Genomic DNA, 22,825 nt, shown 5'->3' with positions numbered 1-22,825 from the left:
TGTCGACGAAATCATAACCTAGAATCTAAATCTGCACAACGAAAGACGGTGATACTTGCATTAGCACCACTTCTGTTCGTATCACGACAAAATAATGACATACCTTAGTGAGATAAGGAGTGGCACGGATGCGGGCTATAAATGCTCAGATGCGTTTTATGTCCTTTCTCGAAAAAAGCCAGCTTTTATGGTGTCTGCGTCTCTTCTCCGCGTCACGTCCCATTCGCGTTGATAGGACGACTTATGAACTCACATAACGTAGAGCGACGTTGGCTGAACATTAAAAAAGTTGTCGCAGTTTCACCCGAAAGGAGGAGCATCAATAGCGATAGCAAATTAGTAGAGAGCTATACGGAATAAGGAGGAGGTGTTTAATATACATAAGGAAGAGACGCTTAATTCTGCAGCCCATCAGGGAGCACGGCTAAGGATAGTAGTTTTATCAGGTGTATGAACTTGGACATGCAGCAGCACCAGCAACGCGCGGAACTGTTGACGACGCCGTCGGTGTTTTGTCCGCGTTCGCACTGTTGCTGGTGACTGTTGCCGGTGCCTCTGGGATCAGAATGGGACACTCGTCGAGCAGCTTCGGAAATCTTACCTACCTTCTCGCCTCGCAACGTTTTTATATAAATACACATTTGGTGCCGCAGCTAAACGTCGCCTCCCCTCCCTCCCTCCCGTACCCCCACGGCTTTTCGCGCGACGGAAGAGGTCACGTTTGCTCTCTATATATGGTGATTGTAAAGGAGGAAAGAGGCGCTTAATTCTGCAGCCCTTCAGGGAGCACGGCGCAGAACGCGCGTTTGCTCTCCAACGTGTGTTCGCTCCCCGTGAAAGCGCGCGTCCCTCGCGCCCTTTCACTCGCACATACAGCGTCCGGAGCGCCGCGATGATTTCACCACCATTGACGTCATACGGAACCTCAAGGTGACGGCGACGACGACGCCGATGGCATAAATCCGCTTTGGAGTGTCCATATAATTGCTATCGCAATAAAACTGCTATGAAAGGCCTCGAAATAGAAAATTGAGTTTTACTGCTCACTATACCAGCAATTTCAAAATTGGTGTTCACGTACTTACCATATGGGTTATCTTTCAAGTCACTTCTGAAACGCAGGCATGACAAGAAGTAATATTGCCAGAGTCCCGACAATAAAATTGAATTTCATGAAAAATTGCACTCCGTAATAAAGAAAGGCAAGACTGAACGCTTGTCGAAAGCCACACCCGAACCGCGATTATAGACGTACGTTAACCGCAACCAATATTCTGGGAACGTGTGTGAATAAATACAAACAAAAACAGAAATGAGTATTAAATATTACTTATTCCAAGCGAAGCTGCCTAAGCATATTGAGTCACATCAGAGTATGTACTACTCCACTACATATCCACTGCATGTAATACTTCGCATGAGCACTTCTTTCGCGGCAATTTTTAAAACGCCGGAAAGTCATTAATACACATGTTACTTCGTCATAACATTTACCATCGTGTACTCCCTCCCTCCCCCTCTCAAATTTTGTTGGATTTGATATCGTTTCAGTTCATAGTTACTCCAGGGCAGCGGGATAAATTATTTGTTCGTAGAACGCATTCAGACAGCTCCGGATCACTTGCTTGCGTAATTTACTGCAAATATCATAATTAGTCCCCTGTCTTTGAAGTTTACTTACACGGTGCCCATACCGTGTCCTTTATATTCACCAAATATAAACAAAGTGTCTCGTTTATTTAACACACGACATCACTGAAAGCAATGAGGAACGCCTTATGACCCATGAAGAAAGGGGGGAAAACGACGGCTGAGTATTTATTTCAAATGCTTATAACTATACCAGGAACATAAACATTTTGTCGCACATTGCACTTACCATGATCCCACTCTCCTTTCCAGGAAATATAAAACTGAAGAAACCAACAGCTATGTCGGGACACTGGGAAGCATGGCTAAAAGCGGCCATATCCCACGCTCTAACGCTTGAAGAAGAATTGTTTACGAAGACTCCGTTTGGCCTAAAGTCATTTAACTCCGCACAGAGAGTTTTCATAGCGTGCCACCATTTTTCGGTAAATTTGGTCTTGGTGGCGTTAACAGTTCTGTCAGGGCAGTAGGCTCAATTCTGCCCCGTTCGTTAGAATGGCTCATAACACTCTACAGTGCTTGCATATGTAATTTATTGCGAAAGTCCCAATTACCCATCTAAAAATTTTAAGCTTTACCTACACATCAAACGTTACCTGGTCCTTAGCGTCACAAAACATAAAGAAGGTGCTTCCTTTAGTTCTATTAGGATACCAGGCGAAACCGATATATCACGCATGAAAAAGTAAAAGGAAAAAAAACAGGGTTCAGTTAATATTCGTAACGCTTCTAAATAAACCAGAAACGTTAAAACTCCGCGACACATAGTACTTAAACTGCTTCCTATTCATCAAAGTATAAAATATCTGGAATGCAGAGTTCTCTTGGGGACAGTGTGAAACCTGGCTGATAACAGCAGCGTGATACTTCCGAATACTTGCTAACAGTTTTTTTACAGCTGTATTTGATCAACACGCATTTACCATTTCCCATAAACTTGGCGTATTGTTCCCCGTATGTTCGCAAAATGTTACCTCAGCAGTAGTTGTAGCTACGACAGCTGCGCTGTCATAGCTACAACTTCGGAAAACATTCTATCGGAAGAGGCGAATTTAACCCACTCATTTTATACACTGCCAAATATTGCCCATAACATGCCCCTAATTTTCCGCAGATATAAGCTAGACGACATGTTTAGCTCACCGATAACACCGGATAAACAAACTACGCACCTCGAATGATGCACTAAAATACACAGAAAAACAAGGGTTTAGTAATTATTTGCAACACTTGCATTTCAATCAGGGAAGTGAAAGTTTCGCTATTCATTGAGCTTAGAATTCTCCATATTTTCACGGAAGTTCAAGTGAGTATCTCTTGCAGTTGTTTTAGAAGTCTGGGAAACATTTCGGCTAGTGGCACTACGACACCTTGAAACACTTCAACGAGTAACTTTGCAGAAAGGCTGTAACGAACCTACACAAAATGAACATATATCGCTCGTCACTCAGAACACTGCTTCGTACTTAAAATAAATATGAACACCGTGCCGTGCATAGTTCATCGAGGATACCGGGGGAAAACAACTAAATGTCGTGTATAACGCATAAAAAAATGGGAGAAAGCGACTATAAGGTAAGTGTTTTTCAAGCACGCAAGCAACCTCTACAGTTCAAATTTTCGGGACACGTCACCAAAAGGTGGCCTTAATTTCTTCAAAATATGAAATATCTGCTGATCTTGCTCCTGCCAGGAAACAAGTAATAGTGTAGCTTCCATTTAGACATGGTCTGAAAATGAAACCGACAAAGCATAAGCGACACATGCCTTTAGAAAATGTTCAGTTCATTATTCTATAGGTATTGAAATAGAATGATGACTGGAACTATTTTCCTGATGACTGGAAAGTACCCTTGTTGTACATGTACGCAAATCGGGACCACTGTATCCAATTATCGACCCATTTGTTTAACAAGTTGCGTACCTAAAATTTCCTGCCGTAATTGGCACACCAATGATTTCATGCCATAAGGCACGCCAGTAGCCGAGCGTGGCTAATTATAAATGTTTACCAGGAGCACTCCCCTCGCCCGCAGGTTAAATATAGCAAGCCGATTGTGTTTTTAAATACGGTAAGGCGGTTCAAAAAAAGCTGGGAATTATGCAAGTCGCGCAAGCGGAAATTTGTTACGGCTGAAACTGTCCAGCGCCTCCTCCGCAATGCGAGCGTGTATGCGAATTCCGCGTGTCGCCCACGACAGCGCATCGCAAGGGACACAAAAGACAATACTCGTTGCCCAAACAGGGTATACGTAGTAAAGAAAAGCAGGCCACTCTATTAAGAAATAAAATTGAGCTTCAGCTGTAGTTTTGTTGGACTTTCCAGCGTGCAGCCGAAAGTGCCCACTTTCAAAAATGTGGGCGGGAGGGGGGGGGGGCAAATGGCGTCCTCTGCCCCCCCCCCCCCCCCGGGTAGATACGCCTATGGTTGTAGTATAAGGTTTTTTGCGCCTTGTCACGTTGGACTTGCCGGCTGTTATAACCGCCTCCCACAATACCTCCACCTGTCTACCTTATCTCCCTCGGTCTCTACCTGGTCGCTCTGTTATTCGTCGAACTTCCTCCTATTCTTTATAGGTCTCCGAGGTCGACGTATTTCTTTCATTATTACCTTCCTGTTTGTCCTTGTCCTCACAGCACGTGCTTCTTGGTCGCAGCTCGCGCTATACTCGAGTTCGCACTTTCTAGGCGATCTAGTCGCCTGCTGAATACGCGCAGCCGACACATAAATTCCGCTTCGTCCGCCTCTTCCAAACTAACAAATGTGGTCGCATTCAGCAGGTCCACCAGTTCACGCACTTCTCATTTTGCTTGTTTCTTGTCCGTCTCCGAGATCATTTTTCCCTACGCACTCTCAATCGTACAACAGAAAAGTATTTAAATTCACAAGAAGAAAAAAAGCTAGCAGAAATAAGTGTACCGTTCATGAATAAAAAAAAAATCCGCGACAAAAAAAAAAGAAAAGAAAAGAAAGCACTACAAGCCAAATAAAAATGCTCCTGAAACTTCCTAAAAACTTCAGTGTTTACACGATTCTTTCTTTGGGGGAAATGAGCCACAAATACATTCGTATCAAATCGACGCCTTTTTTCGTTGCGCCAACAGATACAAAACACCTTCTGCACTTTGCAATGGGAGTTATGCCATATTTCGGCTATAAATACTGTGCCACGACTGACGGCAACCAAACTATTTCTTGCGTGTTTAGATTAAATCCTGTATTGTTTCGTGCCCGATACATGGCGCTGCGTTTCACAGCGATTTCTGTGAGCACCCTGATCCGTCTGTGTATTTCTGAGTTCGTTCGCCCCAAAGAACAGTTGCAGAAGCCCCGATTGCGGGAGCCTAAGAACGGCCCCAGGGTCGTTGCGTGTGGCCGCAGTTGGGATCTTCATGTTGGGCTGCTACGCAGCGTCTGCCCGGGTGACACGTGGCTCTGCCAAGCGGTGGCTCATCGGCACCTGGTGGCTGGCCGTGTTCGTGTTGGCAGCGGGCTTCACGGGCCACATGAAGGCCAGCCTGACCATGAAGGACCCGCGGGCACGCTACGACACCCTACAGGACATCATGCAGAGCAAGGACGTACTGCCGGTCATCATTCGGGGAACCACCTACGAAGAGCGCTTCCGGGTACGTGTCTCCAACACTCACCGTATACGCCTGCTTTTATGTTTCTTGGTGGATTCTGTGCACTGCTTCCGAAAGCGTGCTCTGCGAAAGCGTACTCAGCGACAAGCACTCACCTGGGCCGGTATATTATAGCGATGCCTTTCCGATGCTAATGCCTTTTCGCGCTTTTCGTGCTTGGTCAGTGGTCAGTGCGACGGTACGCTCACGTTATCAATGGTGTCAGCCGGCCGTGAATGGTGGATCTTAAGACTAGTATAGAATAAAGCATAAGGCATCGCTACAAAATACCGACCCTGTCTTAGACAATTTATTTCGGTATTTTCCGTGCTCTCATTCCCCTTATGCTGAGCACGGTGGTCCAATTTGATACGGAACCCATATTCGGCATGCAAGTACTCATTACCGCAGAAGTGTGAGTTTGAACACGACTCCCCTGATACTTATTAAGTACGCTACTCCCTTAAAACGACCTATTTTTGTACTTCAACGCATAAAGCGACGTTTTGTTAGGAAACTAACTGGAACGCCAATGCATTTCTCCGCAAAGTTCGGGAATTAATATATCTAAACTGGTGTCATCCCTAGAATTCATTCCAAGTGGATCCGCCTTGCGAATTCCACAGCTACAATTTGTAAATTGCAATATAGGCCATCATGTAATTAGTTAAAAATTTAATTAGTGAATTTTTGGTAATTATTCGATTATGCATTTCAATTTCTTGTGCAAGTTATGTCCGCCTCTACGAGTAGACCAGCTCACCAACTAGAATTGTGCTATCTGCCACAGGCAACCTTTAAGAATTTTTGAAAGTGTTCGCTGAAACACCCTGTATATTTGAGGCATGTATTATACAACGCGACGTCTTCAATTTTGCTGCCGTTGTCAAGTGCGTCGTCTGCTAGCGAGCGCACGTTCGCTACGCGGATTTATTTATTTCCAATAAAGTTTTTACTCACTCACTCACTCACACAGGCGGACGTCCAGTTTTTCTCGCAGAACGGCTGTGCAGTACATTTTTTAAATGTTTTAGTTGCTTTGGTGCGCCCATGACTCTTGACGGCCAATAGTTTTAGCCAATAGTGAACTGCTGCTTTTATCACTGTCTTCTAAAAGTAACTGGTATTTCTACAGCATGAAGCTACGTAAGAACATTTTATTATTGATATCATGTCATTCTTCGCGCGCTTCTTGTTGGTGGATATTGACCAGGGACAATGATCGAAGAAAACAATATTAGAGTGAAATAAACCAGGTTTGTTAACTGCGTGGTGCGAAGAATGGCAAATGTATTTCTAGGCAAATAAATCAAATGGTACATAGACTTATATATTTACGATATACGTGTAAGGGAAAAAATAAGAAATATTCTAAATGCACTAATTGAACAACTCAGAACTCCCGACCGGAATAAGCGCACGTGTTTGCAGTAACAGACACACTTATTAGTGAATACTGTACATAAAACTCTCATTCACAGAAATAATATTCATAGAAGCAAAACCATCTTATATAGATAAGCAAGTGTTGCTGATATACTGTACGACGGCGAATAGCCGTTGCCGTTCGAATGTAACGCATAACAGCACCATTGAAGTCTCAAAGGTGAGTGACCGATGCAAGTGAGGACTGTTATTCCGAATGATTGTGCTGCCGGGGAGTCGTAGCTGTTGTGCAGAGGCGCAGTTCCTGAGAGAATTAATGCACGGGTGTTAATAAGTCCTGGCTAACAAGTTCTTAGCTGTCATTCAATATAAACGCCCCGTTTGGGGGCAGCCTGCAAATCTGCTAACTTGATTCAGGCAAGGAAAACTTTTTTTGAAAGTCTCACCATGTTTGCAACCCATGAAAAGTGGGTGCCCCATGTGGTACCACACTTATCTTCAATGAACGCAACAGATCTGCACATATCTCTACGTGTATGTGAGGCATGCCGTTCCTTTGTTTCATTATGGTAATTATGCTAGTGCACCGGATAACCGAAAGCAGCCGTTCATAGTATACAAGCTGCTGAGTTGAGCGGTCGTACATTTGGGAACAGCATTACATTTATGTATGAAATATAGGATAAGCGTAACATGTCTTTCTCGGAAATCAGACTCGAGAATAATTAACAACTATTTTGTTTACACCCCAAAAAGCTAGAACACTGCCACATGCTTTTCTCTCTCTCTTTAATTTAAAGAAATTCTTAGTTTTTACGTGGCAAAATCACAATATGATTATGAGGTTTAGTTTTCACCACCTCGGCTACTTTGACGCGCACCTAAATAGAAGTACACGAGTGTTTTTCCATTTCGCTCCCATCGAATTCCGTGACCTGGATTGAACCCGCGAGTTCCATGAAGTTTAGCAGCCCAACGCCGTATCCACTATATAGCCACTAATTAGGCTACCGCGCCAGCTTTCGTTCTTTCCTTCTTTTTTTTTCCTTTTTTTTTGAAGTATTGACAGGGAAAAAATTGCCACGTACGGCTTATACGGCCAAAGATAAGCCTATAGAATGACTAACTAAAACTGTTTTCGGCGCACGAGGTCCTACCGCAATAAATGACCCCGTGCCAATTACTCCGCTTTCTGCTACGCGAGGAAGGCGGAAACTTAAATGGAATGTTGCGCTGCAGTTTACTCTTTTCTTTAATCTATAACAATGCGTCCCGTAAATCTGAGTACAAGGCGCCGGATGGGGCAGATATGCTTTACTTGTTTGAAGCGGCAAGCAGGAAGGTTACATGTGTTTCTCCGTCTGCGTTTCGCAAGACCTACTCATAGAAAACTATATGCGCAACAATACATACGAGAGATAAATGCTGCTTGAAGAACGAGAAAAGTATTTGTTCTCCAAAGGGAACCGTACAATAACATAGTGGAATGAAAGCCGACACTGCGGCCGCAATGCACGCGCATCACCGAGCGGCATTAAAAAAATAAAATGAAATAAAGAAGAGAAAGTAAGGCATTCTTAAGGCATAAATACATGTCATATGCAATTATGAACACAATTTGAGCGGTCTCAAAGCAAATATCAGTGCGCGAAGTAGGACGAAAGACCCTGCCGAGCTGTATCGCCAGCAGTTTCCAACGGCGCGACCTTGATGCGGCCCAATCCACTTCGATCGCAGCGCTGCCACAGTATTTTTCCACATCGGGCGCCTCACCGCAAAGCATGCGCCGCCCCAGCCGTTCGTCCCACTCGACCGTATTCTAGTACACTCTAGCTTCGCCATAGAGTTAATATACTGACTCTAGAGGACAAGCTGCCCATAGGGCCCATGCACTGAAATCGGTCACCGCAAGAGCGCTGCCATTATGATACGCTGATGTTTCCAGCTCCTGAAACGCTTGCTAGACTTGGCGCTAGTGATCAGTTTTAATCTGGAAACCTATAACTTGTAGTGTGTGTGCAGCCGTGTGCGCGTGGGTGTGGGAGGTGTTGGCCGTGCAGCTGGCATTTACGCAACCCAAGGATGACCCTGGTAAAATTTCCGGCGGTATGTCGTTTTCAACGGTCACGCACTAGCGAAAATACCGTATAGCTGTTAAAGGTTCCCTGTTTGCTGTCGCAAGTGTCACTTGACGAGCAATAGGTAAAAAAAATGTTGTACTGTGATGCTTTTCGAACGGTTGCGATGAATCGCGAAAGCTGTCTACTCGCGTGATGTTCTGAACTAGTCGTTTACTTACGTTTACTTACGAAAGTAAGTAAACGTAAGTTAGTCGTAAAACTAGTCGTTTACTTACGTGTGAAGGGAAATGCCAGAGCCATTTGGAGCTTTAGTCTTGCACAAAAGGCACGAGGGTGCCATCGCCTCGACCGATGTCGTCGCGCCATCACATGTCAAAGCTAAACTATACCAAACGAAACCACAGAACACCCATAACGAAACTACCACGCATCCGAAAACACAAATAAAAAATATCCGAAACCGGAACTCGCGCTATTCAATGAATGAGTACATCGTGAATTGCATAAATTACGTTTGCAAGCACTTCCTGTAAGCTTAATATCCACACATCACCTTCATAAAGCCATCAGGTATTCGTTTTTTATGACACAACATAAGGCCTCCTATAGTTGTTTTCATCTCTCAAAAGTAATTGCGCTGGCCACATTGACGCGTTACAAGTTGGCGCAGACAAGATGGCGGCGCCCTAGCGGTCCGCCCTTTTTTGGCCCAGCTTTGCCTCTAGAGTCAGTTATATTTACTCTATGAGCTTCGCCTTACGTTTACCGAGCCATGACGTCACCGCGCCGTGCGGAGTGGTTGCCGCGGCTGCGCACAGGCGGAGGTAAGCCGTGACGTCACTGTGCCGACCCACGGGATATATAGCTCCACGTCGCCGCCGCGGCGACACAAGAGCCCCGCCGTCCCCGCGCCGAGCACATCGCCGCGAAGATGGGGCTGCCGAAGAGGAGCTTCACTCCCGAAGAAGAGGAAGCGCGCCGCGAAAGCCGCCGCGCCGCTACCCGAGAGCGAGTGAGACGACTGCGGTCCGATCGCGAACATCGCGCGCCCAAGTGGCGGCGAAACGTCGGCAATTCGCAGAAGATCCGGTGTTACGAAACCGCGAAACCGAGCAAAAACGTTTGAGCGTCCAGAAGTGTCTAGATACTTTAATGACCGAGTGTTCGTTGCTCTTTGGGCTGTCGATGATTCAGGGGTGATCTTGCGGGGGGATCCTCGATGGATCCGGATAATCTCGCAAAAACTTGGCCGAACCGAGATAAAGCTAGGTGGTATCGCCAGCTTCGCTGTTTATCCAGTCTTCGCACCACTAGTGTGAAGCTGCCCGTCGTCGAGAGGATCTCAAGCCAAAGAAGCGGGCTCAGGGAGCAAGACACGCTAAGAATAATACAAGCACTGCTCACCAGCCGCCTCACATACGGCATGCCGTACCTGACTTTAAAGAACGCAGAAATAGAAAATATCAACATCATGATAAGGGCGGCAATCAAAGTCGTCCTGGGACTCCCCCCCCCTCCCCCCCAGGGCCTCTACTACACGTCTTTTTAAGATGGGCGTCCACAACACATGGCAAGAGCTCACCGAAGCGCACAGGAACAGCCAACTGGAACGACTCAAGCTCACACCCACCGGGAGATCAGTACTCCGACACCTGAACTACAGTGAGACGTACGTCGCAAACATGGACAAGAAAGAACGAATCCCATCGGACGCTCGAGAGTCCCTCTGCATTGCACCCATCCCGCGCAACATGCATCCCATATACCACAAGACTAGAAGGCATGCTAGAGCCAACGCTATCAAACGAAGATTCAAGCAAGACCCGGACGCCCGCTACACCGACTCGGCCAAGTATCCGCATCGAAACGCGTACGCTCTCAGCGTCGTAGACTCCCGAGGCCTCGAGTTAGCATCGGCAACCGTCAAGGCACGCTACCCGGAAACGGTGGAAGAAGCGGCAATCACTCTCGCCACCACCACATCCACAGATTTTCACCGACTCTCAGGCCGCCTGTACAAACTTCTGAGGGGCCGCATCTCGGCTGATGCACTCAAGGTACCAACACGACGAAGCACTCCGCTCCCGTACACCTGCGTAACGTGGGTACCCGGAAATGAAGAACTAGAAGGGAACGAAGCGGCCCACACCGCTGCCCGCGAGCATGTCAGCCGGGCTCCCCTCGCCCCACACGCTCTCCGACCCGCGGCAGAAGAGGCGAAAGCCGTACCCAACAACCATTGGGCAATATTGCAACACTACAGGCTCGAGCGCCGCGGGTACCCTCCACCACACCCAAACCTTGACAAAGAAGAAAGCGTGGTCCTCAGACCCCTACAAGGCAATACGTACACTCACGGAACTACAATGCACCGCCTCTACCCGACGCTCCACGGCCAGATCTGCCCACTCTGCAACGTTCCCGACACCCTGGCACACTTGCTCCTGGAATGCCCGTGGCATGAAGACAGCGAAATACAGCCGGAAATGGACGCGAACCGAGCACCACAAGCCAACGAGACCACCTAGTCGAAACATGGGAAGCTAAGCTCGCCCTCGGGGACCTGGAAGACCAACGACAACTCGTCGCCAGGGCCAAGAGGGCAGTCGAAGCCAGAGTGTTCCTGGACTAAGGAACCTTCCCTTCTAGGGTGATACCGGGCCTCGCTCGGGACACTGTTTCAACAATAAACGTTTCTTTCTCTCTCTCACTCTTCCTCTTTCCTTATCCTTTTTCGAGATGGGTGTGGTGTCATTTTTATAGGATAATTGCTAGCCTGTTTCTCTTTCTCTCTTGTGTATGCGTGGTCGTAATGTTTACATCATGAATAATGATGATGATACCTAAATGTCACTCGCTATGAACGACGATAGTCATTACATGTGGATTTTTCGCGTTGAATGTACGATGACGTCACGCAGGCTTTGCGACACGAAACGTCCAGTTCGCCACAGAAACGCGGGTCGGAATGTCCAGGTACGTCAGTCATTAATTTAAACTTCTTTTTATGGGTTTAACGAAGCTATTTGCTTAAATATTGATGCCCTCGTCATTACTGACAAGCGCGAGCGACTAGTCATTAAGTTCATGAGTTGCGTGCCCCCTCTGCTAAAATAACAAGCGAATTTTTGAACGCGTAGTAGTCAGCTTCTTATCTATACCGCCGTAAATTCTGCTTGAATGGCAGCAGGATTGAAGTGAGCAACGGTGAGCAAGACAACCCATAGGTTGTCTTGCCCGAGCGTGTATAGTTCCGTATTACGAACTAAGCTTTTTCAGCGGTCACTTGACACGTTTTTTACCCCTGTCGAATGAAAGGTAGGGAAAGTGAATACACTCCATAAGGAGGAAAGAGAAAAGCAGAAGGCAGGGAGGTTAACCAGAATAACGTCCGGTGGGCTACCCTATACACCAGAGGAATGGGAAAGGGGACCACAAACATGATAGGGAGAGTGAGGAGGGAAGGAAAGAAGGAAATTATCGGTGAGTTCGCTGACGCATGTGGTATTGCACGAACAATCACAGACGTTCACGCAGGCCCGTCGTCCTCAAGAAGCACAAAAGGCCTTCACCGCTTTATGACCCGACGAGCGATGGGGGCGCTGTCCCAGCAACACCTGCACGGAGAGCGGCCGATTGTCCAGTTTTTGTCGCGCGTTAGCAAGTTTTTCTCTTTTTAAGGCATATCGTGGCACAGCAGGTGGTCGATAGCTTCTTCGGTGCCTCAGATGTCACATGCTGCACTGTCGGTCACTCCAATTAATGTAGAGTATACCTTTGTGAAGGTAACTCCTAACCAAAGGCGACAGAGAAGCGAAGCTTCACGTCGAGGAAGTCCGAATGGAGGTCGGAGTTGCAGTGAGGGCTTTAATCGATGCAGTCGTGGAAGTCTTATGTTTGGCGAGTTCCACTCGGTCAGTGAGAGACTGCGTGCCAGGTGTTGAAGCTGCCTTGCGGCGTCTGTGCTCGAAAGCGGAATTGGAACGCTGTGCTCTTGATATGATATGCGAGCATCGTTATCTGAGGAATCATTGCCACGGATTCCACAATGACCAGGTGCCCATTGAAAGACAACCTCGTGGCCTTTTTGTTGGACGCGATGGTGAAGTTTCACAATCTAGTATGTCAGCTGTTCATGACATCCGCGTCGGAGAACTGACTGTGTGCACTGTAATGCCGGTTTTGAGTCATAAAACACAGCCCATTTTCTAGGTTCTTCGGAATCAATTAATTCCAGTGCACGACTCAGAACTGTTGGTTCTGCCGCCGTAGAGGTCCTGACATGCGATATCTTGAACCGCAGTGTTGTTCCTCGCGTTGGTATAACCACCGCACCACCAGAACTAGACGGCGTAGTCGATCCATTGGCATAGATGTGCACGTGGTTGCTGTACTTTTCATACAAGAGGAGTAAGCTCAGTTGTTTTAGAGCAGGGGCCGGTAGATCTGACTTCTTCTGTAGTCCTGGAATCGTATGTCCTTGTGGACGGCTCAAACGCCATGGAGGAAACACTGGACACTGGCTTGGCCCTAGGTGCGTACCCTGAAGTATACGACGCACGATGTGCTCTGACAGAAGCGCTAAATGTCGTGCAGGGCCTTTCAGCAGTGAGGCTCACCAGGTGGTGGGAAGGGGTCCTACCACAGTGTCTGAGATGCGTACGCATTGTCTCAATGGTAATGTGCGTCGGGATTGGGAAATCCTGCATAATGGCAGTGGTTTCAACCGTTGACGCACTGCGTGGTAAGCAAGACATATCATAAGGGCTTGGGCTTGAATGTTGGACATTGCAGGCAGGCTGTACCGCAGGTGTTGAATATTGTAGGCAGGCTGTACCACAGGAATCTAACGAACAACACTATGTACAGCCATAACATATCGTGTATAGAGACTCCAACTTTTTCCTGCAAAAAACCTGAACAGGTGACATATAGCAGTCAGCCGCTATTTCACGTAATACGCTCCATAAAGCAGGTAACAAACACTCCGCACTCAACTATCCTCGAATTTCCCTCGGCGGCATCCAATTCAAACTTCTCGAGCATATTGTAAGAAAGATGACGAACGTTGGCGCAGAGACAGCAGCATCGGCAGCATCAAGCGCGCAGATAATACACTATTGAGCCCATGTCAGTTTGGATTTAGACCCGGATGCTCGATTTTGTGCGCCCATGTCGATTTAGAGGAACGCATTAAGCTTGCACGGAACAGGCGGCAGTATGCAGCTTTAGTGACCCTTGATTTAGCTAAAGCCTGCGATAGTGTAGAACATGTCATACTCCTTAACGTTTTAAGTGGCATGGATTTCCCTCGATACATGATGAAATGGATACATGAATTTTTAAAGGATCGAAAATTTTATTGTTCTCAGCGTGGCTTGGTGACACAAAAATATAATCAAGCAAAAGGAGTTCCCCAGGGATCTGTCCTTTCTCCTATTTTGTTTAACATTTTGCTAAGTTCAATACCATTGTGCGATAGTGTACAAGTATATGTCTGCGCACACGACATAGCATTATTTGCGTCTGCGAGTGATATTCACTCAATACAGAGTACACTGCAGTCATACATAGGAACACTTGAAGCCTGGTTTGCGAATATTCGAATGTCGCTCAATGTTAACAAAAGCGCCTTGATTGTGTTTCCATTGAATGTACCAATTAATATCTCTCTCCAATATCATCAGGAACTTATTCCGCAAGTTGACTTTATCACATATCTCGGTGTAATATACGACAAAAACCTGAGCTGGTGAAATCACATTGATCATGTTAAATCTAGGGCGACACGCGCTGTTGGCATGATAAGCAAACTTGGCCGACATCGCTCTGGGCTACGCAGAGACACTTTAATGATGATTTATCGTATGTACGTTCGTCCGATATTGGAATTTGGGTGCGTGCTATTCTCTGGTGGGCCAGCGTACAAAATTAACCCCTGGTTCTTCTAGAGCGGGAGGCAATTCGGAATTGTCTCGGTTTGCCAAAATTTGTAGCTAACAATGATTTATATCGAGAAGCACGACTCTCTACACTTCGCTGCAGATTCCGCATTCTAACAGTAAAAACATATTTAAACATTTATGCATCTTCTTTGAGAAGATCACAATTTGTATTTATTAGGGAAATGAGGGCATTTTTAGATGAGCATTGGTCCCGCCTACTTTGACCTCAAGTTTTGTTTGTACAAGCTGAGCTCGATCCATTAAATGTTAATATACGCGAGATCGCTTAGTCAGACAAACCCTTGCCTAATATAATGATAAATTGACGATATATTCCATCGAATGTCAAACTTCTGCCCACTACATACTTAAACGGCATGTTACAAGATCATTTAACGCAACTAGGAATAGATCATGTGATCGCGACTGACGCGTCAATGAATGAAGAGAAAGCGGGTGTGGGTATTTTCCCCGAGTCACTATCCTGGTCTTATGCAGTCCGCCTTCCAGATTTCACACCCATATTTTTGGCTGAACTAGCAGCGATTATCTTAGCTCTGCGGAAACTTCCTTCAAATTACTCAACAGTGGTTATAGAGACTGTCAGTATGTACACTGTCAGTATGTACATCGCTCACTTCATGTGCAGACACTACTGTAACCAATACATTTAAATTGTTAACTCCTCCTAACGTAAGTCTGGTATGATTGGTATGGGTTCCAGGCCATCGTGGTATATTCTTAAATGAAGTGGCTGACACACTTGCGCGGATATCTCTTGATGGACCAGTTATGTCTGTCATGCCTGGTTCGGCTTATGTCACTGCGGCTAGGTTCAGAAAATTTTCCCTATTACAAGATTCTACGAAACTGAAAATCCAAACAACGGAATTTAATCATTTGTCCTTTTCGTGGGACAATAAATGGTGCCCCACTCATACATTAGAAATCTCCATAACAAAATTACGGCGCCGAATCCCACCATTAAATTTTTACCTATACAGGTCCGGTCTGGTACCGTCCCCTCTGTGTCCTACCTGCCTGGAACCCGAAAACATTGAGCACTTTCTATTAATTTGTCGTGGCTTTAGGAATCAGAGGAAGAAATTCGAATTTTCATTCCGTAAATTATGTATTTCTCTAACTACTCAAAATATCCTCTCCTTCGGGGCTTCTTCAATAGGCTTTAACCACAGGAACATCTGCGGGGCCTTCTGTGACTATATGTGTGACACAAAAAGACTACCCAGTTATTTCTCGAAATAAATAATTGTATAAATCATTAAATCGCTAGTTGTTGTTTCGAAGTTATTCTAATACCACCAACATTTTTTTGCTGTTTATATACAATTACAGTAAATTTAATTCTGTCTCTGCCCTGTAAATCTCTTTCCAAGTTAGCACAAACGCTATACTTCACCCTGATTTACTTTTTCGTCTAGTTTTTTTTCCTCTCCCCCTTCCCTTTAACCTTTAACCGCCAGCTTCTAGGCCAATCTCCCGTAGTGGGTAAGCGCCACGGATGAGGATCAAGCAAGCAAGCAAGCAGCAAAAGCTCGAGCGAGAGGACTGTGCTCGGGGCATCCTATGACCGACTGTCACTACGAACCTCAATAAATCTCCTTTATAAGTGGTGGAGCCGTGCGGAGTAACGTTCCACTCTACCATCCTGGAACTTCGTTCGCGGACGCTACCCTCTGCCATGCCGGACGCCGACCAGCACTCTTCCATCGCCACCCGTCCCTTGCGCTGGCACCATTCGCCAGCGGGAACCTCCCATCTTCAGCGGAACCGATGACAACGACGTTGAAGAGTGGCTGTCATCCAATGAATGGGTGAGCGTCCACAACAAATGGAATGACTCGGACAAGCTGGCTTACGTATCTTTCTATCTCGCGGGCGTGGCCAGTCTCTGCTTCAGAAATCATGAGAGGGATATCCGAACGTGGTCAGCGTTCAAGACGTCGATTACCGAAGTATTTGACCGACCCGCCGTCAGGAAATTCCGAGCCCAACAGCGTTTGCGTACACGCGCACAGGACACGGTGAGACGTTCACCAGCTATATAGAAGACGTTCTCGATTTGGGCAGGCGCGTGAACGCTGCCATGACGGCAACGGAAAAGATTAAGCAGGTCATGAAGGGAATCGATGATAACGTGTTCCAGATGCTTCTGGCCAAGGACCCGCGCACTGTTGGCGACGTTATCAGCTTGTGCCAGAGCTATGATGAATTACGGAAGCAGCGAGCTCTGGCAGGGCGACATCCCACACCTAATGCTGCTGAGCTCTGCGCCGACGTTCGCCATCTTCCTTACAAGGAAGCTTGCCGCTTGCTTGTTAAAGTGACAACGTCTCTGTCTGGATTGTCGCTTCGAACGGCAAGTGCTCAACCCATTCGCCCTACCGCTGCTTGTACAGTCCATGTAACAACACAGGACGTTTTATACACGATTGAGTTCATAGTTCTTTCATCGTTCTCCCACGCCGTTTTCTAGGGTGGAATTTTCTCTCACGCCACAATGCCATCATCAATTGCGCTGGGGCTGAGATTGAACTTTCCCACCTTAGTGACCTAGCCTCGGTCGATGCTCATTCTGCCGCTAAACTTCTCGTGAAGAAGACACCTGTATTCCCCAGGCCCGTGCTCTTCAGCATTTGTACCAGTCTCGTGAGGTGCTATATCCGACGGGACGGTCCTATTCATGCCCTCTCATCACTTTGTTACCTGCAAAGCACTTCCTTTGCCTTTTGCAGCTCTTGGCCTCGCCGCCGGTGTCAGCACGATGCCCATTTACAATCATCTTTCATCGCCGCTATCACTGCTCCGCCGTGAATGCCTTGGTTACGTCGAGTCCGATGATTCAACACGAATTGTCTCCGTCCTCGACGAAGTGCCTTCTACTGCCGTTCATAAACTGAGTGCCCTCTCCGTAGCCGACTCAGCATGGACAGCCCATTCATCGCCGAAGATCTGACACATACGCAGCGATCTCAACTTCTCACAATCCTTTAGCACTTCCGCCGTTCTTTCGACGTTGTGCAAACATATCTTGGCCGTGCATCGATAGTCGAGCATCACATCGACACTGGCGCTCACTCACCGCTGCGACAAAGACCATATCGCGTGTCCGCTACGGAACGTTGCGTCATTGCAGAACAGGTCGATGACATGCTTCGTCGAGGCGTCATTCAACCTTCACACAGCCCATGGGCCTCTCCCGTGGTACTCGTCACAAAGAAGGACGGTTCCATCCGCTTCTGTGTTGATTTTCGACGGTTGAACAAGATCACGCTGAACGACGTCTACCCATTACCACGCATCGATGATGCTCTGGACTGTTTACAGGGAGCCGAGTTCTTTTCGCTGGATTTGCGGTCAGGCTACTGGCAGGTTCCGATGGCAGAGGCCGATCGCCCGAAAACTGCCTTTGTTAGACCAGACGGCTTCTATGAATTCACCGTCATGCCTTTCGGACTTCGCAACACACCTGATAAGTTCGAAAGAATGATGGATAATGTTCGGCGGATAATGGAAAATCTGTCTTTGCTATCTTAACGACATTGTGATGTTCGCCGCTGATTTCGCAACGCACCTGCTCCGCCTCCAGAACGTACTCACTTCCTTGACCAATGCCGGGTTGCAACTTAACCTGAAGAACTGTCAATTTTCTGTTCGTCAGCTCACAATTTTAGGCCATGTCGTGTCAAAGGAGGGCATTCGCCCAGATCCCGAGAAGCTACGTGCTGTTAATGCGTTCCCAAAACCTAGCACTATCAAAGAGCTACGCAGTTTCATCGGCCTCTGTTCTTACTTCCGGCGATTCGTTCGAAACTTTGCGTCAATTATATCGCCTCTCACGCAGCTCCTTGATGGCTCTAGAGATCTCTCATCATGGTCTCCAGAGTGTGACGACGCCTTCACAACCTTGCGCTGTCTTCTCACGACGCCACCCATTCTTCGCCATTTTGACCCTCAAGCGCCAACCGAAATTCATACCGACGCAAGTGGTGTAAGCCTTGGCGCTGTGTTGGCACAACGTCAACCTGGCCACACAGAATACGCCATCGCATACGCGAGTCGCATGGCAACTAAGGCGGAGACCAATTACATCGTAACAGAAAAGGAGTGGCCATTGTCTGGGCGCTTGTTAAGTTTCACCCATATTTATATGCCCGACCTTTTGACGTAGTGACCGACCACCACGCACTACGTTGGCTGTCGACGCTAAAAGACCCATCAGGCCGCCCTGCCCGCTGGGCATTGCGAATTCAAGAATATGACATCCACGTGGTTTACCGTTCCGGGTGAAAGCACTCCGACGCTGACGCGCTATCCCGATCACCGCTTCCCCCGAAGGCTAGTCATGACTCCTCCTGCGAGTGCACATTGTCATCTCTTGACTTTGACACTATCGCTGCTGCACAGCGTGATGATCCCTGGATTGCATCTCTGTTCGACCTTCTCTCGGATACGTCGAAAGTTCCAGCGTCACGAACGCTTCGGCGCCAAGTTCCTCATTTTGCGATTCGAGACCAGCTACTGTATCGGCGCAACTATGCCCCAGAGAGACGCACATGGTTACTCGCCATTCCGCGAACCTTGCGGTCAGAGATCTGCTCCTCGTTTCACGTCGACCCTCAGTGTGGCCCCGCGGTAGTCTTCAAGACCTACGAAAGACTTCGACACCGCTATTACTGGGGGGAATGTACAATTTCGTTCGCAACTTCGTCCGCTCTTGTCATGAGTGCCAACGCCGCAAAGCGCCACCACACAACTCCGCCGGTGAACTCCAGCCTTTAAAATGCCCATCCCGACCCTTTGATCGCGTGGGCGTAGATCTCTACGGGCCACTTCCGTTGATTCCTACTGGCAACAGGTGGATAATCGTTGCGGTAGACCACTTAACACGTTATGCGGAGACTGCTGCTCTATCAAATGCTACAGCGCAGGAGGTCGCCAATTTTATACTACGCCATTTTCTCCTTCGTCATGGACGTCCACGTGAACTTTTAAGCGACAGAGGATGCGCCTTCTTATCTCGAACACTGCTTGCTCGAACAATTGCTTGCTCGAACAACTGTCATCGAACAACTGCTTGCTGCATGCGCTGTTCATTGTAAATGCACTACATATCACCCACAGACTAACGGTACCACGGAACGCTTCAACCGAACTCTTGATGACATGCTCGCCATGTACGTCTCACCTGATCACTCTAATCGGGACCTAGTTGTTCCGTTTGTCACCTACGCCTACAGCACCGCGACGCAATCCACTACCGGATTCTCACCCCTTTACCTTCTTTACGGCCGTCATCCTTCGCACACAATCGACGCCATTCTGGCCTACCTGCCGGACCCTTCCGAATGCCTGCCGATCTCGGAAGCAGCCAGACACGACGAAGAATGTCGCCAGCTGGCCCGCCGATTCCCCTCGGACGACCAGAACCGTCAAAAGCCGTTCACAACACCCAGAAGTCGACTCCCACTTTTCTCCCGGACGCCTTCGTCTGGTTGTTAGTGCCACACCGCACGCCTGGGCTCACTTCAAAACTCCTTCCGAAGTACGACGGGCCATACCGCGTTCTCGAGAGAACATAACCCGTTAATTACCTGGTTGACCCGCTCACGCCACCGTCCGACATGCGACGTCGGAACCGCGAAGTCGTTCACGTTCAGCGTCTCAAGCCGTATCACCATTATATCGTCCTTCCGGACAACTAAGTCGCCAGGATGGCTCCTTTATTTCCGCGGGGCCCTTGTAAGGAAGATGACGAACGTCGGCGCAGAGTCAGCAGCATCGGCAGCATCAAGCGCACAGCAGAAGCTCGAGCGAGAGGACTGTGCTCGGTGCATCCTACGACTGGCTGCCGCTACGAACCTGAATAAATCTTTCATATTTAAAACAGCGCCAAAAAGCACGGACAAGAGAGAACGCAGGACGAGAGCTGACTGCCAACAACACCTTTAGTGAAGCCTGCGCAAATATATTTGCAACAGGCAGAAAGAGCACAAAAAAGGTAAAATGGAATGCGAGTCATCGTCAGTCAACTCCTGCTGCGCATGCATCAAAAACACTAAAAAATACAAATTTAACAATACACATGGTGGGCACAGGCCAAAGTGAGGAACTCCTGAGGAACTTAAGTTCCCTAACACAGAGAGCTATAGATGGGGCACTCACATAGGTGGCTCCTAACAGACACATTGAAAAGGCCTCAAAGATTTCCCTGCCCATCTGATTGCTATACCTTCTCAACACACGTTTGTCATCCAGGAGTGGTGAACAGCCACACTTTGCACAATGAACAGCCAGATTACTGCCAGTCTTAATCTTGACAGAGTACGCATGCTTACGCAAACGATCATTAATACAACGTCCCGTTTGCTCTATGCAAGTGCAGCCACAAGAGGTGGGAATGGAATACACTACATTGGTATTGCATTCTACAGGCTTGGCGACATGTCGCTTATTGCACAGTCCAGGTGTTCTCCGGCTCTCGTTGACTTTTTTGCACAACCTTCCCAACTTCTTAGGCGCGGTAAACACCACCTTTACACCAGCCCGGCCTGCGGCTTTCTTGATGCGATGGGACACACCATGTATATACGGGATCGCAACAGTCTTGGTTAAGTCCTCAACCACTTCGCGCTGTTTTTTGGGGGAACGAACCTCTTGCAATAAAACTTCCGTCTAGGATGACAGCAGTTGTGCGGGGTAGCCACTGCCGCTGGACTTGATTGGAGAAGCTGCTGGACATCAAGTGAGGGCAAGAGTGAACGACAGCATTTCTAAGGGCCCCTAGGGCGATGGAGCGCTTCACCACTTTTGAATGATTGGATGTGTAGGGGAGGAGGTGCCTTTTGCAACGCGGGCCATACATTCAACAAGTATGCCCCTCCTGGAGGTGTAGTGCAAGGTCAAGGATGCGGATTTGGCCGTTTTCAGGCAATTTCCTTGTGAACGTCAAACCTCTATAACTGCTCCTGAATGTTTCAAAAACTTGGTCGAACAGGGCTGTGGCTTCAGGGAGGGCAGAAAGGATCACAGAAAATCATCAGCATAGTGAAACACTTTCACAGGACCTGTTTTCCTGAGTTGCTCCTGGAGAGACTATCATAGTGCGCCAACAATAAATCACTCATTATGGGCGCAATGCGAGAACCTATGCATATCCCGTTCTTTTGCATATAGAACTCTTCATTATGCACAACAACGGTAGATCTTAGGTAAACCTGCAGCAGGTCCAGGAAATTGGCGACGTTGGTGCCAACTGCATTCTGGAACCGTACTTCGCCTATAATTTCTATGCCTTCTTGCACAACGGCCAAGAGGTCAACTTGTGGTAGGAAATAATATAAGTCATTGATGTCTACCCAGAATGTCTGTGCTCAGTTTGGTGCTTAACCCCTTCAAGAACTGGTCTACCTCTGTAGAGTTGCCTACTAGAAACGGGTCATTTATCGGAAGTAGCCCGAGACCTTCGAGAAGGTAGGACCCGAGGCACTTCTGCCAAGTGCCCAGCTCTGAAACAATGAAGCCGAAGGGGTTGCCAATCCTGTGAGTTTTAACAGTAATAAAGGCGGAAAGGCACATTTCCTTGGAGTGCTTCATTTCACCAGACAACTTTTCTAAGACCGACTTCCTCACTCCTGCCTACGGCGAACTTCTTTGTCTGGGAAGGGTTGAACCCATCTGCAACTTTGAAATTTTCTTCGAGTGCGGGTTCTGCGGAAAGGTGAAATTGCTGAGAGTGGCATACAACAAAGCCGCCTTCTTTGTCTGACACTAGCAACTGGAAGTCACCATTCCACAGCAATTCGACGATGCTTGATACCTTAGGTCGACAGGGACCGGAGGTTCCCAGTAGAAGTGCTTCAACACACTCCAGAACTACCCTTTCGCAGTCGGAGGAAGCAGCTCTACTCGCAGTGGTTCTAACAAGGGACACCGCCTCGACTTTGTCAACCTTGGCCGTGTTTTTTGGCGCTGTTTTACATATGAATGATCCGTACCAACTAGCTCGCACCAAAACCCTTCCGAGTCATCAATAAATCTCCTTTATAATATCTTGTTTAGAAACTTTGCTATCTTTCTCGATTCTAGTTCCTTTGACAGCGAAACAAAAACTGT

At 47.5% G+C, this 22,825-nt stretch overlaps 1 protein-coding gene across 1 annotated transcript in view; it reads left to right on the top strand.

Annotated features, from left to right (window-relative positions):
• The first annotated feature begins 5,030 nt into the window (after nucleotides 1-5,030).
• LOC125944229 (uncharacterized) overlaps nucleotides 5,031-22,825 on the top strand; it is an 87,537-nt gene continuing 69,742 nt past the window's right edge. The window contains exon 1 of the mRNA XM_049664555.1: nucleotides 5,031-5,280. Coding sequence (XP_049520512.1) covers nucleotides 5,044-5,280 — 237 coding nt within the window. The 5' untranslated portion in view covers nucleotides 5,031-5,043. The remainder of the gene's footprint in view (nucleotides 5,281-22,825) is intronic.

The sequence above is a fragment of the Dermacentor silvarum genome, chromosome 3 (assembly GCF_013339745.2).
Source record: "Dermacentor silvarum isolate Dsil-2018 chromosome 3, BIME_Dsil_1.4, whole genome shotgun sequence".
Taxonomy (NCBI): Eukaryota; Metazoa; Arthropoda; class Arachnida; order Ixodida; family Ixodidae; genus Dermacentor; species Dermacentor silvarum.
The sequence above is the reverse complement of the archived record's forward strand: the minus strand, read 5'-3'. Positions and strand labels throughout refer to the sequence as shown.